Consider the following 19,198-nt stretch of genomic DNA (forward strand, 5'->3'; position numbering starts at 1 on the left):
TCCTATGATAAATTTATATGTTAATAAATATAAAAATACAAAATTTAGAATTCACACAAAGATCCTGAAATCGGAAATTACGCCAGAGATGGCTAGATGAACCGATGGAACATACCTTAAGACAGGTGATTTACCTACTGAAGCCTATTTACCTAGTACTAAATAGACAATATACACAATTTAATGAATACGTATATTAAAAGAGACCTAGTTATGTAGCGAACTTGTAAAATTATATACTTAATCGTCGATCAACAATAACTTAGGTAGGTACGTAGTAAGACTGGTTAGTAGACAAACAACATTCATTGAATAATCATTATAATATTGTTCGATATATTTCTATTAACTTAAGCGTTATAAAAAATAAAATGAACGGACTTAAACGACATTGATCCAAACTATAATTACAGTTTTTTGTAGAATACAATTAACGAGTATTATTAACAATCTTTAAAACAATACTATTGGAAAGATAAGAAGTCACTCGAGAACTTATTTATGATTTAATTCACTATGATAATGAGTAAATACATAATTGAAAAGAATACTAACTCTGTGATATCATACATTACCACTATAAACTAGTACATTACGATACAAGTGCGAAAAATAGAAAATTCGAAACGAGTGGCGATAAATTAAAACACGACCGAAGGGAGTGTTTTAAATCGACACGAGTTGCGAATTACCTATTCGCACATGTATCGTACAACGTTTTACAGTACATATGGCCCTTTAAATGTTCGACACAGTAACGTAATATGCTACTTCTCGCACTAGTGCTATAAAGTAGCCCCATATGTACTGTAAAAATATATTTATTTCTTTGAGATATTTAACATTTAAAACGTTAAAATACCTACGGTAATGTAACATCAATTTTAATAAAATTGTTTTATAAACAAATTAATTAATACGCAGCCATATGCTGCCCCTCCCTCGTTTCTAATTAAAGCCACATTCCATTGACACTAATTTTCAAAATTATAATAAAGTAGATTTATCTTTAAATACCTATACTTTAAAATAGTTTTTGGTTTGTTTCCGAAATCTAGCCCTATTTCCCAAAATGATGTTCCATTTCCAAACCCTTACATTTAATAAAACCCTTTCAAGGTATCAAAAATAACGTAGATTTATATGAAAGAGAAACATAATTGGGTTTAAAATAATACATCACGGAATTTTTGAATAATTTCCTTTTTTGGCTTTTAGTGAGAGTAGTCTTTGGGCGGTTTCTTAATGCGGAGTGATTTACTCCGCGGTTGGGCGGCAAGGTGGCTGAGGCTGGGCGTCCTCTCCACGCAGAGCGAGTGGCCGCGCTCCCGGCCCGCGATGGGCTTCTCCAGGAACACTGTGGACGTGCTCGGAGACATGCTCAGCGCCAGCTCGCTGCACTCGTAACTGTCAGACATTCGAGCGATTTCGCTTCTTATTTCAGACCCATCGGACGAAGTCCTATCCTCATCGTCGGTAATTACCTCACCTTCAGTGTCTACGACCCTGAAAAAAACACTGTTTATTCATCTACTGTTGTACAATTTACATACAAATTCGCATTGCATTTTATTTACACAATCGCTTTTCGCAAAAATGCTAATACTAAAGATAGATACTTAAAAATTATACCTCATTTCGATTTGACTAAGCTTTTGTTTAATTTTAGCCTGTTCTTCACCAATATCAGTCAACAAGCCCTCTAGCCGGTTATTGAGTATTTCCACTGTAGTCTCCAGTTGGCTGACAGTTTCCTCTAGGCTCAATTGAGTATTTTGCGCTTTTTGGAAAACTTGCTCGTCAAGCAGACCATCCTAAAAAATAATCGAGTAATAGAATTCCTTTTTATTCAATGTACTAATAATATACATTATTTTTTTGTATGAAATTACCTTGCGTAAAAGCTGACATCCACGTTCAGTTAAGGTAGTACGAGCATCGGGGTAGTCAGCCAAGGCTTCCCAAAGATCTCTTTTTCCCAAACAAAACAAGTCAGAATAGCCCAGTGCTCGTACATTGGCGGTCCTGCGATTGCCGGTGCGATTGCCCACGATGTCCAAAACGCTCACTTCTCCAAACACAGATCCGGCACTCAAAACGGCAAGCACAGTTTTACCATCATCTGCCACTACCTGTAGACGGCCCCGTTTAACAATGTACATCTCTTTACCGACATCTCCTTTGCGGCAAATGTAATCTCCAGGGCTAAAGACCTGAAGTCGTAGTTTTAATACAAGTGCTTCAAGGAGACCGGGCTCGCAATCTTGAAATATTTGCACTTTCCGTAGAGTCTCCAAGTGAACGCGTATAGCAATTTCCGCTTTAAGTTTATCAGGTAATGAAGACAGGACGTTCTCTTCGTCCAGCGCGCCGCTCTGAGCCCAGGTGTACGCAAACCATCTGATAACTCTCGCTTCGAGCTCCCCGCTCACTTTTCTAAATGCCATGTACTGCTTCACGCCGTCCATTTTATTTTGAAATTCGACACGGGCCACGTTCATGTTCGATATCATCGAGCCGATGTTACCTACGATTGTAGCAAAAATTAGGACGCCGGCAAGGAAGTCCGCCACAACAAATAAGTATTCCGGATCGATTTCGGGCTGGGGCGTTTCTCCTATGGTAGTGAGTGTTAGGGTCGACCAATAAAAGCTGTAAATGTATTGATGAGCCAACGTTTCGTTTCGTCCACCTGTAATGTTGTATACCCAATTGTCGGTGCCGAATCCAATTGCATAGCTTATCGCGAAATAAAGGCATGCATTCCAGTGAATGAGAACTAGAATGGCCATCACGACCTGAAAGAGTAATGTGAATAAGTTGTCGTATAAACTAAAGTGGAATTCAATAGAAATGGCAAGTAATGTAAGCAGACCAATTTACCTTTATTTTGTAATATTTAAACACGGTGTAACAGGAGGAACCCGATATATTTTAGCCTCGCACTTCTAAGGCCAAAAGAAGGAAAAACTGGTATATAAGGTTAAGTTGGTTTCGCCAAAAAAATAAATTTTTGTTGTTTTTTTTTTTTCAATTTTTGAATGTATTTGTACATAAAAAGTTAACGTTATGGTAAAAATAGCTCTGAAAATTAATTTTTACGATTTTTTTTTTCTAAGACCTAGTTTTTGCAAAGGGTACTTGTCACTTTTTGACATCTATCAATTAGAATATTTAGACTACGCCCCATAATTGCATCAGCACCATCAAAAAGGCATTTTCACTAAGTTACAATGAGAAGATTTTTTTTTCAGTTGGTTCGATTCAATTCAAATCTGATGTTAGGCGAAATCCAGAAAAATAAGTTATTGGCAAAAATTTCATTTTTGGTACATGTTTTTATCGCTGACTGTACTTTTTTCCACAGGCAACTAATACTTATCGAGACAATTCTAAAAACCCCAAACCCAATTAGGTTGCGATTTTTTATCACAGAGTTCCTATGGCTACCTCCTGTCTCTATCATCAGATCAGCTTGATGGTACCATAATATTGCGTTGTCACCCGACTTACATATGTATGCAAATTTTCAGCTTCATCGGTAACCGGGAAGTGGGTCAAATTTAATTTGCAAGATTTGTCCCATACATACTAACAGGGCAACTTAAATAAAAGCTTGTAAAAAATATAACATATTAGTCTCTAAATAAGATATATATAGGAATACACTGTTAAAACTTTTCGATTTCCTCATGTTATACCGTGTATACATTTTCAGTTAACATTTCCTCTATTTAGGTATGTTAAGAATTAGATTAGGTTTGTATAAAATGGAAATTAAAGTAAAATATAAAATCTCACATAAACAATACAAAGTACATATAAACTTAAATATTATTATATTACAACAACTTATCGTAAAAATGTTACGTTAGGTTACCAAATGCTAACTAAATCTGTCATATTTGTATATATTATTCGCAATTTCAATTAAATTCCACCATACAAAATTAATTATTTGATTTGAAATACTTGTGTTATTCTGTTACTGACCTTGCAGATTCTGAAAGCGTTTGGATAGCTGGTGGCGGTCTCGGTGCGGTCAAACCACTCCCACATTCGAGGAAGGCGAAACAGTCTATTCATTCGCACAATAACAGGGCACGGTAAACGGTCCTAGAACGCAAACAATATTGACATTTGTAACTGTAACAACAATGTTAAATAACGTGCACTGCTGCCATGGTTTTAGCTGACTTTATGTAGAGGTATTTTTCGACAAAAAACGTTAAAGGTACACATGTAATATAAAACGTACTCATGTTTTTTGTTAGATATCCAGAAAAAAAGGTATTTAAGTAGAAAAGCGTGTGCAGTCTTAGGTGGTGTGGTAGTTTTTAGAAACATATAATTAATAAAACAGCTGAATTAAATAAGGAATACTATACGTTATTCTATTTTTTGCAATCAATATGCTCTGGTAGTAATGTGTACTATCATAATTGAACCGTGAAGATACTAACATAGTCACAGCTCTGCGGTTTCCACCAGTAGTAAGCAATGTCCGTGGGCAGCAAAGATATTAGGTCGTATCGCCAAGAATCTGTCTTGAGATAATGCTTCCTAAGTCTCGTGGCTTCCTTTACCATGAGACCGTGTTCAAGATACCCTGAAACAACATTTTATAGTATTTAGGCTAGGAGGAGTGGGATTCCTTTTGAAATAAAGGAAAAGGCATGGAAGGCTTTGTTTTTTTTTCATCAAGTTCAGCCTCTTTGGCTTATACTAGAACGAATGACTGCCCATATTAATAATATTAGTACACTTTTACGCTAATAAAACTTTTGTGTTGCGAAAATACGTATGAACGTATGTACTTCGAGTTTTAAACATAGGGATCGAGCATAATGTTATTGCAGTTTGATAATTTTGTAAATGGCGCACAGATTTCGTGATTTTTATGTTTATGGTGTTATAACATAAGAAATAGTTGTAAATATGGTATACATTAAATGCACATGACACTCTCCTAAATTCTGCCCTTGCTTTACGTAACATTATATTTTCGTAACTGTTATAAATCTGTGGATACAGGTATGTATCTATCTCACATGATCATAACCGTTGTTTAAGAAAAGGCACACTATCTATACAAATAGAATAATAAAACATACCTTCATACGCTCGAAAAATAAATATCCCGTGTTTTATCTAGTATAATATAAGGTAAACGTCCAAATGCTCATCACTGTCCCAGTACATCATTTTTACATTTATAGGTAGCAATAATAGAGGTGGAACCGAATCTGGTATAATTAGGCATCAGCGTGTCGACCATAGAGATGTTTACCTTAATAATGCATTGCGTATTTCTAAGCTTCTTAGTGAAAATTGCAAGCATTCAGCATTTATTAGAGATATTTGTCCTGCTATTAATGAGTCGCCCAAGAAACATTTGAAAAACCAATCGATCACAAGTCGCTAGTGCCACACGAACGCAATGCAAAATGTACGGAAAAAGCATCAAGGCTCGGTCAAATATTTATCCACGTGTTAGCTAAATTTGATGACGTAAGGCGCGGTCGGTGTCGAATTTGTTGGTTTGTGAACTCGAGTCTTGGAGAGCTGTAACTTTAGTAGTTTTGGGCAAACGTTGATGTGGACCGATAGTGCGATTATGACTTGGAATGCATACTAAAGTTAATTCATAACAAATAAAACTTAGTTAACAAAAATGATAGTTTGATTTTCCCTTTTATGTCCTAATCGTCCTGCCTTTGACCCAATTTCGTATTAAAATGACAGTGGTGGGATATAAAAACAAGGCTTAATCGAGGGAACCGTTGCATTAGGATGAGGGCAGCATACGACCGTTCTTTATATACTTCTTTAGGTTGGGCTCTGTCCAGCAGTGGTATTAATGATGATAATAGATGACTGTCGTAGTAAATGAAAAAGAAGTTGTCAATGAAAGGTGAGTATCATAGTAATAAAATAAGCATACAAGATATATGTGCGCGATTGTACTCATTACATACTCGAAAAAATAAATTCCTGGTTTCCACATATTGCGGAATTGAACTTATGGAACACCTATGTTTGCGATTCCAAGCTTGCTCTCATAATAAAATTTGCTCACAGAAACGAAGTCGCGCGTACATAGATATATCTTGTATCACATAACAAAATACTTCCCGTACGTATAATGCCATAGTGTTAAAACACGCACCGATAAAAACATAATAAAGCATTTCTAAAAGAGTCCATCTAAGTTAAATCTGCATCGACTTGGCAGCCGACATAGTGCGAAAGTGCCACTAAAATCGTCATCATTTCATAGGAATAAAGTTAGTGGTGGGAATTTAACGTCCTGTTGCTTGCCAAAACGGGTCAAAGTTAGCTCGGTCGATCTGACTTTGATATATAGCAAAAGTAAATAGAAACTGTACACCTTTAAAAAATAAACACTGCTACTAGGGCCTGGGTGTGGGCTTGTTGACAGCAACTCAGAACCTGTCACTATCAGAGTAAGAAACATATTCGCAGAGCACAATCGCGTGGCTTAAGAAAAGAAAAAGTCTGTCTGTTTTTTAATAAATGGTGTGCCGACATATTTAACCACACCCATCTGAGCGTCAATTTATACAGGTTGATTCAGGAGACGTGAGCAAAATCAACCCTACCCAATCAGTAGATAAATTATTGTAACTGTAGGTGAGTACACAGAAAAGTATCAATTTATTTACGACATGCATGGACACCCTACAATTAGAATACTTCAAGGTCTAGTAACCATAAAAAAAAAACTTCCGTCAAATACCAATACTCTTTGCTTTATCCATGACAAGTGTCAACATAAATGTCATTATAGTCTAGTTACTTTTAGAAGCCCTGGTGGCCAAGCGGTAAGAGCGTGGGACTTTCTGTCTGGAAGGTGCGGGTTCACATCCCGGTTCGTACTCGTACCAATGAGTTTTTCGGAACTTATGTACGTAATATCATTTTATATATCAATCGCTCCCAATAAGGTTATAGTTACCCTCTGGGTTGGAAGGTCAGATGGCAGTCCCTTTTGTAAAAACTATAGTGCCTACGCCAATTCTTGAGATTGCTTGCCAAGCTGACCCCAGGCTCTAATGAGCCGTGGCAAAAAGGGGTAACGCGAGTAAGATGAAGTCTGGTTACTTTTGAAAAATCGTATCTCACTCAAGTGTGAATTTTTCTTCTTTATAATCAAAGTGCTGTTCTAACGGATAGGTAAAGAGGTTTTATATTTATTAATGTAATAAAGATAAAACCTTAATATAATTTAGTTTAATAATTTTAAACCTTAATAATTTTAAATTGAAAATATTGTGAATGTTTTACTTAAATACGATGGTGGACGATCCATTAACATTTACTGAGTGTGTAGGGCTGGTCCTACTCACGTCTCATGAATCAGCCTATATTTGTGTACCAAAGTATTTTATTTATATAAAATAACACATGTTAAAAAACCTCACCCTAGTTAATTGTTGATAAACAAACTGATAAAAAGTTATAATTTTGCGATATTGTGTCTACCAGCCTTGTATACCGGGTAGGGCCTATAACAGGAGCAAAACATTGAACTGTAGGCTGTACTCCTCAAACTGACCAACATTTGTCCAGCGACTTTTAAAAATAACTAGTCTTTCAATTTTTAGTACACTTTAAGTAAATGTAAGTATAAAATGTATTGAGATTATTATTATGTTAAAAGCGCGACAAGCAACGTCAATTACAATGATGATGGCGTACATTGAAGACAATATGTAATTTTTATGAAAGAAAGGAAATATAAAGATTTCATTATTTTTAAAAGTTATGGAACAAAAGTGTCATCGTTTGAGGAGTACGATATATTTAATTTAATTATTTGCTCGTGTTACAGGCCCCACTCGGTCATTTAGAATCAAGAATTCATATGAAACATTGATATATATCTAAGGCCAGGCCTTACGGGCAGTAAAAATGGGTCCAGCAGAACGGTGTCACCCACACGAATTCGAGCCAATCGTGCAGACTAACGCCACAACGCGATTGGTTGAAGAGTTCGCATCACGAGGGCGATTCGTCGCAACTAGTTGTGTTAGATAAAACTGCACGATTGGCTCGAATTCGTGAGTGACACCACTTAACTAGCACCATTCTTAGTGCCCGTAAGGCCCGTCCTTAGATATATGTCAACGGTAAAAGCATTTGTTACCTTCATGCACGTGAACGACAGTATCGACGAGATATATGGCGTCGCAGATGTAGTCCAGCACGAACCAGACAACTGTGATGGTGTCCAACTCCCAAAACACGGCGCGCCCGATCACGAACACCACGTTGTATAGTATCGCTAGCGAGACTACGGCTAGCCACTGTTGACAAAGTAAATCATAATAAATATTGGGGACTATCTTAACACAGATTAACTTAACTCCAAGCTAAGCAAAGCTTGTACTATGGCGACGGTATCCATATTTATATATTATATATACTTTATATATTACATCCATAACTTTGACAAACACGCAAATAAATGCACCTACCGACTAAGCTAGGGAGGCGCTTAAATGTTATACACAGATTAGGTTCAAATGCTTTAAAAATGCGCGCACAGTTTCGCCGATATTTTAATTTGGTAGAAAAGTATTACAATTTGAAATAAATCATTTTATATTTTATGCATTTTTATCTCAATACGTTACACGTAGGTAATTGAAACTGGACGACTTGTATTTTACTTCTATTTTTTACCCATCAAAAACACTTTCATGAAAATTTTGCCAAGCCAAACCATAAAACTCGCACTGTCAAAAAGTTATCAGATCTCATGTAGCCTAGCTTCTAACTCTACAAGCCCTAACTTCACAAACCCGATACGTCGTCCAGGCAACATTTTTAATTTTTAAAATTTTCAACATTTTTATTTTTTTTGTTTGTGTACTAATACTATCCTATATACCAAATCTCAGCTTCCTAGGACTTCAGGAAGTACCCTAAGGGTTTTGATGATCAATTGATCATCAGTGAGTGAATGAGAAAGTGAGTCAGTGACGAAATCGTTGTTTGTAGATATGAATAAAATCTAAAGTATGAAAGCTACTATGTAATTGTAGTTTTGTATGCTTAATAAGTCCACTTTTGACATTATATCTCGAGAATTTTGTTTAACTGGTATAATTCAAACTCAGGTTACGAGGGTACAAAAAAACGACGAATCGCTTAGAGAAAAGGTAGGTAGTGCCCTTGCGCTTCGCTATGCTTGTCTTGACGAGGGCACTACCGTGCCCTCAAATATGTACCTACACCTAAAAGCTACATCCACTTTTCACTGACTCTATCTTTGTTTCATATGGCTTTTGTGTCATAACGGAACAATTTGTATGTATGTACATGTCTTTCAAACAGTTTCCCATGTAGGTATTTGTACGTATAAAATTAATTTTGCTTAAGTTATTGTTTGTTTTGTCTTAACGTTGTATAATATATGCACGATGTATTTATGAATCTCTTTATACGAGAGGAGGCGTATGTCATCGCAAACACGGCATTTACATAAATATTGCTAGCAGATTTCACACGCCAGATAGCACAATCAGGCGCTATGATGCCGTCGGGGACATATTGTGATGTTGCGCATCCAAAGATAAAACGCATGTCAGCTTTAATGCTATGACGCAGTACTAAACTTAAGCTACGAAATAAGTACTAAGAATAGAAACTGAACGACCATTGCAACGACTACTTATTTACCTTACTCTAGAGTCCAGTTTCCTTTTATCTTTGTTTGAATATGAATTACTTTATTGGTAAAAAACTTAAGTAAGTCACCTGTTGTATGTAGTTGTGACGTGTTCGAATAGACATTTGTTTTGTGTGTGTGTGTCTTTTAAACATGTATTGTCTATTCGAACACGTCACAACTACATACAACAGGTGACTTACTTAAGTTTTTTACCTATAAAGTAATAATTCATATTCAAACAAAGATAAAAGGAAACTGGACTCTACAACAGGTGACTTACTTAAGTTTTTTACCTATACATAGGTTATACAAGTGAGTAAATCCACTCTTCTTCTTCCTCGCGTTGTCCCGGCATTTTACCACGGCTCATGGGAGCCTGGGGTCCGCTTGACAACTTATCCCAAAATTTGGCGTAGGCACTAGTTTTTACAAAAGCGACTGCCATCTGACCTTCCAACCCAGAGGGTAAACTAGACCTTGTTAGGATTAGTCCGGTTTCCTCACGATGTTTTCCTTCACCGAAAAGCGACTGGTCAAATGATATTTCGTACATAAGTTCCGAAAAATACATTGGTACGAGCCAGGGTTTGAACCCGCGACCTCCGGATTGCAAGTCGCACACTCTTACCGCTAGGCCTCCAGCGGTTCTGTCCTATGCACTATCACCGTTTAAATATTCGCCCGTATAGGATTTACACACTGTAAGTATATTAATCTATGCTAACTAAACATAAGCAAACCTGTTATAACTCGGGGCACATTCTAGGGATTTGATATCGATAAAAAAGATGTCGATACATAATTATACATGTGCTCATTGAAAATTCTCGAAATAGTTTTGATAAAGAACTCCTTTCAGGCATATTTTACAAAATAAATAAGGTTTGTCTCGATATGGTATATTTACCTAATGATATTAATTTTTATGACTTAAGGTAAATTTCACTTTTTATGTACTTTTAGCAATAAATGAAGATTGAGTAATGTTTAAGAAATAATAAAAAACTATATAAAGTGATTAGAATAAAACATTTAGTGCCAATGTGGAAATACTGACCTGGTTTAAAAATAAAATAAATTAAGGAAGCAATATACAAAGCGATTTTGTATAAATATATTTATTTTGTAGAACATTTGAGATATTTACAGTATCATGGATATATTTAATTGTCGATAAAATATTTTGCTACGTCACTTTAGTATAAGTGCCCCGAGTTATCCCAGGTTTGAACATAAGGCTATTATAATCATGTTACTATAGTATCTAACAATTATCATCATCTTCCTAGCGTTGTACCGGCTCTTTGCCACATAAGAACAAATAATAATAATAAATATTTGAGGACATTATGCACACAGTTCAGAGCCTCACCAAGCTAATTCTGCACGGACTTTGCAAAGACAAAGTATGGACCTGTCACCTGTAAAAGATCAATGAGACTTTCATACTTTATTCTGTCAGACTCGATGCAGAGTTAGTTTAGTTAGATGGACTCTATCAATCTAACCCCAAAATAAGCAAGGCAATTTTTGACAATAAACGGTTGGCGGTTGTCAGGTCACAGCCTCTACAGTACAGAGACAACATTTATAGTATGTAGTATTTTTTTAAATGCACACTACTCCCGTGAGCACCTACGACAACACTTAAAATAAGATGGGGGCAATGCCCCCGCCAATAAGACCAAATAAGCGGGGCACTTCGAACCCTCATAGCTTCGTTCTAGATAACACCAGAGAGATCAAATTCAGTAATTAAGATGTAGTTAGGGAACATATAAAAGTGAGCCTGGGCCTCCAATTTTGGTAGGATTTTATGATAGACAACGCTCACAATCAGATTGAATTAGTGGCTCTGTGAGCTGTAGACCTCATGTCATTTCTCCACCATTTTGAAAGTTTTCCGAAAACTTAATCGACAAAAAACGTCTATTGAACCTGCTCACAAAATTTCTCGAATCTCGAATCTTGAGAAATGCAACCGGTAGAGGAGAACATCCGGACATATGAATGCATTTTTGTCCAAGCGGAAACGGATACCTTCGTGTCACTTGGTCAACAATTAAACATTAACCTCTATTATACAATGTTTAGTATATCACTAAAAAATAGACGTGGATGCAACTTATATTGCCGGATTCTCGACTAGGTGACGCAAAAATATTTATGAGGAGAGCATCAGTAACTGTCCGTCTTATTGTTTTTCCTACTCTTTATAAGTGATTCAATAGCACATTCTGCCGATTAAGGCAACAGCAAATCGATTTATCGCTTGAATTAAATTTAAATACGTTTGCTTACATGACGAATATGATGATCATATACCTCAAGAAGCAAGGAACTAATAGGATAAACGTAAAATGTAAGAATTTTAATAACTGTATTAAAATTAGGTGTGATATTTATAGGGTAAAAAACTAAAACGGGTAAGCTAAACAGATTTCGTTCCGTTCGACTTACACTTACTAAGAATGATAGAATTGGAATACGAGACAAAAAGAGTGTGTCATTTTGTACCTAATCATTATTTATTAAAAATAAATAAAATTCCCCAAATACCCGTTTTGTCCTACAAACAAAGAGAATTTAACCACAAAACTAATTTCGATACTTTAGTTGTGTTTATATTGATTCAAATAAGAAATTATATTTATTCAAGTAATCATCTTAGACGTTTTATCGGTGTGTAACAAATTAAGGATATTGCTATAAAAATTCACAATGACGTCTCAATCAAAACAGTATTTTCGTTTTTCTTTAGGCAACGTGCCTGTGAGAAACCTGAAAAAATATTTAAAGCTATTATTATGCACGCTGGATTGTTTAGGTATTTTCAATTTTGTTTTAAAAGTTTGTAATGAAATCTTGAGTAAGTACAAAACTCCTTTATGATTGCGATATTGCGCGCGTAGGCTTTACGCGGAGTACTCGTTTTAGGCTCCTTTCCCGTACAGTATACGTATACACTTATAGGTTAATCAACTCAAATGTCTTAAGGGCTAAAATTAAAAGAGTTCGATATATTTTCTGAGATTTCGCGAGTCCCATTTCATAAATTTTTGAAACTTAGTTATACATATAGGTAGGAACCCAGTATAGTCACATATATGTGCCGTAGTAAGTAGTAATCATTTGAAGTATAAAGACGAGACTTTTCTAGTTAACCTTTGAGTTCAAAACTCTGTTTATTTTTACTCTACGAGCAATACTTTAGGAGCTACAGACTGTTTAAGTTAACAAAGAGACGAAAAATAGACAATTTAAGAAAACGTAGGTTTTTGTTAATTGTTCATCATAACTTTTTTTCTTTAGAATAAGCAAGCTTAGTCACCTGCAGACCAAATATAAAAAAACAGCCAAGAGCATGTCGGGCCATGCTCAGTATAGGGTTCCGTAGTTACCCGTCCATCAACATAGACTTTTTGCAAAAACACAAAAACGGCTAAACCGATCAGGTTCGCTATAGTTTTCCTTGAAAGTCTTTACTAAGCCTTATGTTCACGAAATCGTGAAATATAAATTTATTGAAACTTTTTTCCGAAGTAATTATAATGCTATTCGTATTCGAAGTAATTATATTTGAGACATGAGCAAGAATCTGAAAACGAGTTTCGTATTTAACCAAATCACGCTTAATTTGAAAGAAAGTTCGTTTTTATACAATATTAACGATTGTCAAGTAAATCCGTGTATACGATCAAAGGATAATAATGTATATCAAAATGTTATTTTGATATTAATAAGAACATCTCACGGCAGTGTGATCAAAAACATGTCTTTGAGGCGCGTCTAAATCCTTTTACGTTCAGGGCACGTATTCCGCTCGATTTTGTAATGATATTCAATTATCTCTCGGATACTGTGACAATGTATCAAATTTTCATGTTTAAAATTAATCAAGCCATATATAGCGTGTATTTTTGTTACGATCAGATATTATATTAGTTAGTTTAGATCCCAAAAGAATTAACTTTCATGTTTTTAACTAAAAATTAACGACTGTTATTTTTCCTTATTGCACGCAATGTAGGTAGTATTTATGTATTACACAATTATCATACGTGTTGACTATGCCATTATGCAAAACAATAAGCTTTGATTAGTTTGGAGCTAGGCCAATCGGTAAAAGATTGTTCTCAATCCCCCTTAAAAAAACACTTTCATATTCGTTTCACGGCACTTTTTTGACAAAATTTGTTAGTGTTAATACAAGCTATATATTTATAAGGAAAACATCGTGACATTTCTTCAACCGAAAACGTCACTTTTAACTTTGACAGATCGGTATCGTATCACTTTGACTTCTCATAAGCATTGTGCTAAGCTGTGTAACTATGCATATAAAATAGGGTGAGCTGGCACTCAACAATTATGAGTCTTATATATCTAATAATTCTTAATGTAATTCACACATAAAGTTGCCATGCACTTTTGCATCTGGATGCATATCAGCAACAACAATATAATAAGTATTCATTATAAATATCAATATCATCCGCCTGTTGTTACCTACTCACTTATGTCCTTTTTTTGTTTGTAACATGTATTTTTCTTTGTAGTGCAGAATAAAGTATTTTATTATTATTCCCTTTATTTATTTTTGGTCTTAGGCTAGGTCATTTATAATATGAATATAAAAGTAAAATATAAAAACACTCCAAAAACAATACAAAAGATATAAACACATTATAAAAAACCTAACCTAGGGTGCCGCCAGCAGCGGGGCAGGGCCCAAGCTGCCGGTGGTCAGGGCCGCAGAGAGAGGAACCGTCGGACTATCCGCGCCGTGTCCAAGATCACCGCCTTCTGCATCTGACCCTTGATCCAACCACCTAGCGAGAGTCTCTCAAGGTGTTGGTCGAGACTCTTCGCTATGAGACCGTTCGCTGAAACGACTATTGGGACAATGATCGTCGAATCAACATCCCACATGGCGGTTATCTCGTGGGCCAAGTCTAGGTACTTGCTGGACTTGTCCTTCTCAGCTTTCACGAGATTCTCATCATGGGGGATGGTGATATCGACGAGCACGGCCCGGCGTTGCGATCGATCTATTATCACGATGTCAAGCTTATTGGCTACAATAGTCCTGTCAGTGATAATAGATCGATCCCAATTATTATTATCATAACAGAAACCACTTTTTCTCGCCTTAAACAGCTATAGCACGGTAGATATTAATAATTGGTATAAACTCACATGGTAATGTCCCGGCTGTGTCGGATCGAAGACCAGCTTGAGTCCACAAAGGATCTTGGATCTCTTGGCCTCGTACATTGGCTCCTGCGGGTCGTGGAACTCCGTGGCCGCATACTTGTCAAGGAACAAGTCAGGTGGCGTGGCGGCGTCCTCCCGGCTGAGGCGGCGGCGGATGGCGCGCGTGATTCGCGCAAGGATGTTCCTGAACCAGCTCGGCCGTTGAGTCTCGCCTACCCCCTGGTAACAATAAGGTAACGTAAGCTTGTGGGTAGGTGCATATGATCACAAAATGGTTAAATTCAAAACTTATGACGTTATACTATAGAGATACGTTTTGGAAGTGGCTCATAATCACAAGTGAGATTGCCGTTGCCCCCACCACGAGTATCGACGCCTGAGACTAGACTTATGTATTAAGGCCGCTTGACTACCTTCTACTATTTACTGGTACCTCGGTAAATTATGTTGTAAAAAATCGAGGAATTTCCAATGTGTAAGCAGGAATGAATATCGATGAATAATATTGTAAAATTCACAATCAAAATCATTTAATGTTTTTAATATGTATGTCTGTACAGTCAGCATCAAAAGTAACGGATCAAATAACGCTTCATAAGTATCCATCATACTGTAACAGCTTAACAAAAAGAGATGTATTTAATATAGAACAACTAAGACTGTATATGTGAATTTTAGAAATTTATCTATATTTGAAAAAGTTATCTGGGATGTGAGATACTTTTGGCGCGTTGTTTTATCCGCTACTATTGATGCTGACTGTACCTATGCCTAAAATAATAATAACCATTAAAGTATAAGACGTGCTGCGTTAAAATTCATTAAAGAATAGTAAACAAAGTTCAGGTGCAATACGTATTTAAAATACAAGCCTTGATGCCTACTACAAGTTGCAAATTTCATGAAAATATTGGCCCGAGGATACGAAATGTCAATTAATTCTGGAATATTTTGCGGTTCGGCTATATAAATGATCAACCGTATCATTTTACGAACACATTTATTAACTTGCATTGCATTAGTAAGTAGTTAAATAAATATTTGGGGACACAATCCTACCAGATTGAGCTAGTCCCAAACTGAGCAAAGGTCTATGGGTCCAGACGACCGGTCTGGCCTAGTGGGTAGTGACCCTGCCTATGAAGCCGATGGTCCCGGGTTCAAATCCTGGTAAGGGCATTTATTCGTGTGATGAGCATGGATATTTGTTCCTGAGTCATGGGTGTTTTCTTTGTATTTAAGTATTTATAAATATTTATATATTATATATATCGTTGTCTAAGTACCCTCAACACAAGCCTTATTGAGCTTACTGTGGGACTTGGTCAATTTGTGTAATAATGTCCTATAATATTTATTTATTATTTATGGGTCCTAGGCGACGATATTCATACAACCTCGTGTACAAGACGATCATAAGGCCGGTCCTCACTTATGGCAGCGAAATATAGCCAGTGACCCAGCGACTTCTCCAAACCATCCATGTGGTAGAAATAAAGATGCTGAGGTGAATGTCAGGCGTCTCCAGGATTGATAGGATTCGAAACGAACACATCCGTGGCAGCCTCGGAGTGAGAGACGTCGCCGATAAGCTCCAAGAAAGTCGGCTGAGGTGGTTTGAGCATGTCAAGAGAAGGCCGCCAGAATACGTAGGCAACAAAGCCCTTGTAGGCAACAAAGCTTTGCTTACCAGGCCCAAACAGGAGAGGCAAACCAAGGCAGCGATGGCGCAATGTCATCGCCAAAGATTTAAACGCCTGTGGGTTAGCGGAAAACGACGTCCAGGATAGAGCGAAGTGGAAGGAAAAAAGTAGGAAAGCGGACTCCGTCACAGTATGGGACAAATGCTAGGTGGATGATGATGACATGACATATAAATAGACAACACCCATAACTCAGGAACAAATATTTGTGTTCATCACAGAAATAAATGCCCTTACCGGGATTCTACCGGGACCATCGGCTTCATAGGCAGGGTCACCACCCACTAGGCCAGAAGGGTCGTCACTACTACAAAGTACTTAAATAATAATCCATGCATTTTTTTTGTTGTTTAATTGATGAATTAGAATATTTAAATGACTTCTTACAGAACACGGGGCCTATTAGACTCGAGAAAGTGCCAGAAGGTGAGTTGGACTTCACTAAAACTGTATTGAAATGATTCTACCTCCTTAAGATATTAGATGCTTACTTAAAAATATGCAAAATATTTTTATTTTGCATGTGTTTTATTTTAAATAAACCCAGCAGACCTATTGCGGAGGCCCAATTTCAATCGTATTTTTTTTTAAAGTGAGGTCAATTCGAACGTTGCTTGCCCTCATAATGATGTATGTTTGTATGTCACTTTTTTGCACATAAACGGGTTAACATAAAACAGACAAAACAAAAAAAAAATGTCTGTACAAAGGCGAACTTATCCCTAAAAGGGATCTCTTCCAGTTAACCTTTGAGAAAATGCAATGAACGGATCAAACACTAACAGGTGAAAGACAAATCAATATTTACAGTAGCAATTTTGGATACACATAAAAGTAAGACAAGAGCAATAAATAATAGTAAAAAAATAAAATTATATTTGAATCTTGTTATTTAGTTAACGTGCATTTCACTCGTACTTGTCTATGCTAGGCCCTATTTGCTTCATACAACTAACATTAATATAACCATATAGACAAAGTACCCATTCGTCTTTTCAAGGGCAAAATTATCGTCGGGTTTAACCTCCTTGTCGATTGAACTGCCTCAGTGCACATTACCACCTTGAAAAACACATTGAATGGAAAGATCACCGATGTATCGACTTTCACAAGATCCTTGTTTCCAAGTGAAGTTGATTATAATAATAATATGTCAGCGGCCGATCGTATGATCAGGCTGATTGTAATGTTTTGACGGTAGTCACATTAAACCATTAATAGATAAGTAGGATAGGTTCGTTAGGTTGCTTCAGATGCCCGAAGGCCAAACTCTCCATAAATAAGAGCCCAGCGTACCGGGGCTCTGTCGACTGAGAGAACGAGACAAAAAAATTCACGTTTCACGATATGCCTAGGAATTATATGATCTGCCTAATCTTACGATCGGCCGCCGACATATATACTGTTTGCGTAAAAGTATTAGAAATTAATTATGATTATGACTCATACAGAGTGACTGTATGCTCAAAACTTGTTTCAAAGAAGGCCACGTAAATAAATTTCGCTGGACGCTGATTTCATTAAAACGTGACATTTATATATATACGCCAACAGATACTGAAATCTCAATAGGTTCCAATTTTAACTTTTCATGTTAATAGAATTCGACCTTTAATAATTTCGTATTCAGCAGTAAATGGAAATATAATTTATCCTGTAGTGTTGACAATGAATAATATGTGTGAAAAATTTGTGTAAATTAAACGAAAAATACGATAATCAATATTAAGCAACATCCTTACGTCAAACTTTACCTAACTCCATTCTCAATTTACGATTAAGTATCTAAGATTTGAACTTTCAACCCACTTGCGTAAGAAACGTAAGGAACAAGTATTGTGTAAGAAATATTAAATTTATACGTTGCAAAACTTTTACCTGGATCAAGTTATACTGAGTTTGTGTCTATAAAATTAATGCCGAAAATGTGACTATCATCATTATGAATTTACAGCCCATGACGTTTATTTACTATTGGCATTCAGTTCCAAAGCACTTACAACTGATGTTGTTACTCTTGACTGTGAAATTGATAAAATTAATCATTGTAGGATACAAGAAAATCAATTTTAGGGTTTTTATAGTAAATAATTGGTTCTTGGATTTTTTCAATTCGTGCGGTACTTTAATAGTGAGATATTTCAACCTACAATAGGAACAATAGGTACATACATACATAGTAGACATAATGTCATTTTCAACACACTTGCGCAAAACGGCGTTTTTATTCCACCGATTGTTGGCTTATAATCCTAGATATTAAACACGCGTGCTTTTTCATTATATTATCCGAGTGAGTTAAGAAGGTAACTGATTGCTAATAATATGTATGGAAACGGAGCCTTCTTAAATTGGTCGAGTAGATTTTACAACGTGGTCTTGCGGGAGCCGGGGCCCCGCCTGCCACCGGGGCCCGCGGCGAGCCAGCCGGGCCCGGCTCGCCGGCCGCCGGCGGCGGGGCGAGGGGCGGCAGGCAGTACGACAGATGCAACACTGCATACTAACCGATTTACCAATTAAAATTTGATTAATATGAAAATTTCTTATTTCCTCGCAAGTGTGTTGAAAAACGTCGTAT

General features: G+C 36.5%; 1 protein-coding gene across 1 annotated transcript in view; it reads right to left on the reverse strand.

Moving 5' to 3' along the window:
* Positions 1–941: 941 nt before the first annotated feature.
* LOC133530467 (cyclic nucleotide-gated cation channel subunit A-like) overlaps positions 942–19,198 on the reverse strand; it is a 29,720-nt gene continuing 11,463 nt past the window's right edge. The window contains exons 2-8 of the mRNA XM_061868414.1: positions 14,900–15,136; positions 8,171–8,330; positions 4,464–4,609; positions 3,994–4,116; positions 1,893–2,798; positions 1,633–1,814; positions 942–1,506 (exon numbers count right to left, since the gene is read on the reverse strand). Of these exons, the coding sequence (XP_061724398.1) occupies positions 1,215–1,506; positions 1,633–1,814; positions 1,893–2,798; positions 3,994–4,116; positions 4,464–4,609; positions 8,171–8,330; positions 14,900–15,136 (2,046 nt within the window). The 3' untranslated portion in view covers positions 942–1,214. The remainder of the gene's footprint in view (positions 1,507–1,632; positions 1,815–1,892; positions 2,799–3,993; positions 4,117–4,463; positions 4,610–8,170; positions 8,331–14,899; positions 15,137–19,198) is intronic.

Source organism: Cydia pomonella, chromosome 1 (assembly GCF_033807575.1).
Source record: "Cydia pomonella isolate Wapato2018A chromosome 1, ilCydPomo1, whole genome shotgun sequence".
NCBI lineage: Eukaryota > Metazoa > Arthropoda > Insecta > Lepidoptera > Tortricidae > Cydia > Cydia pomonella.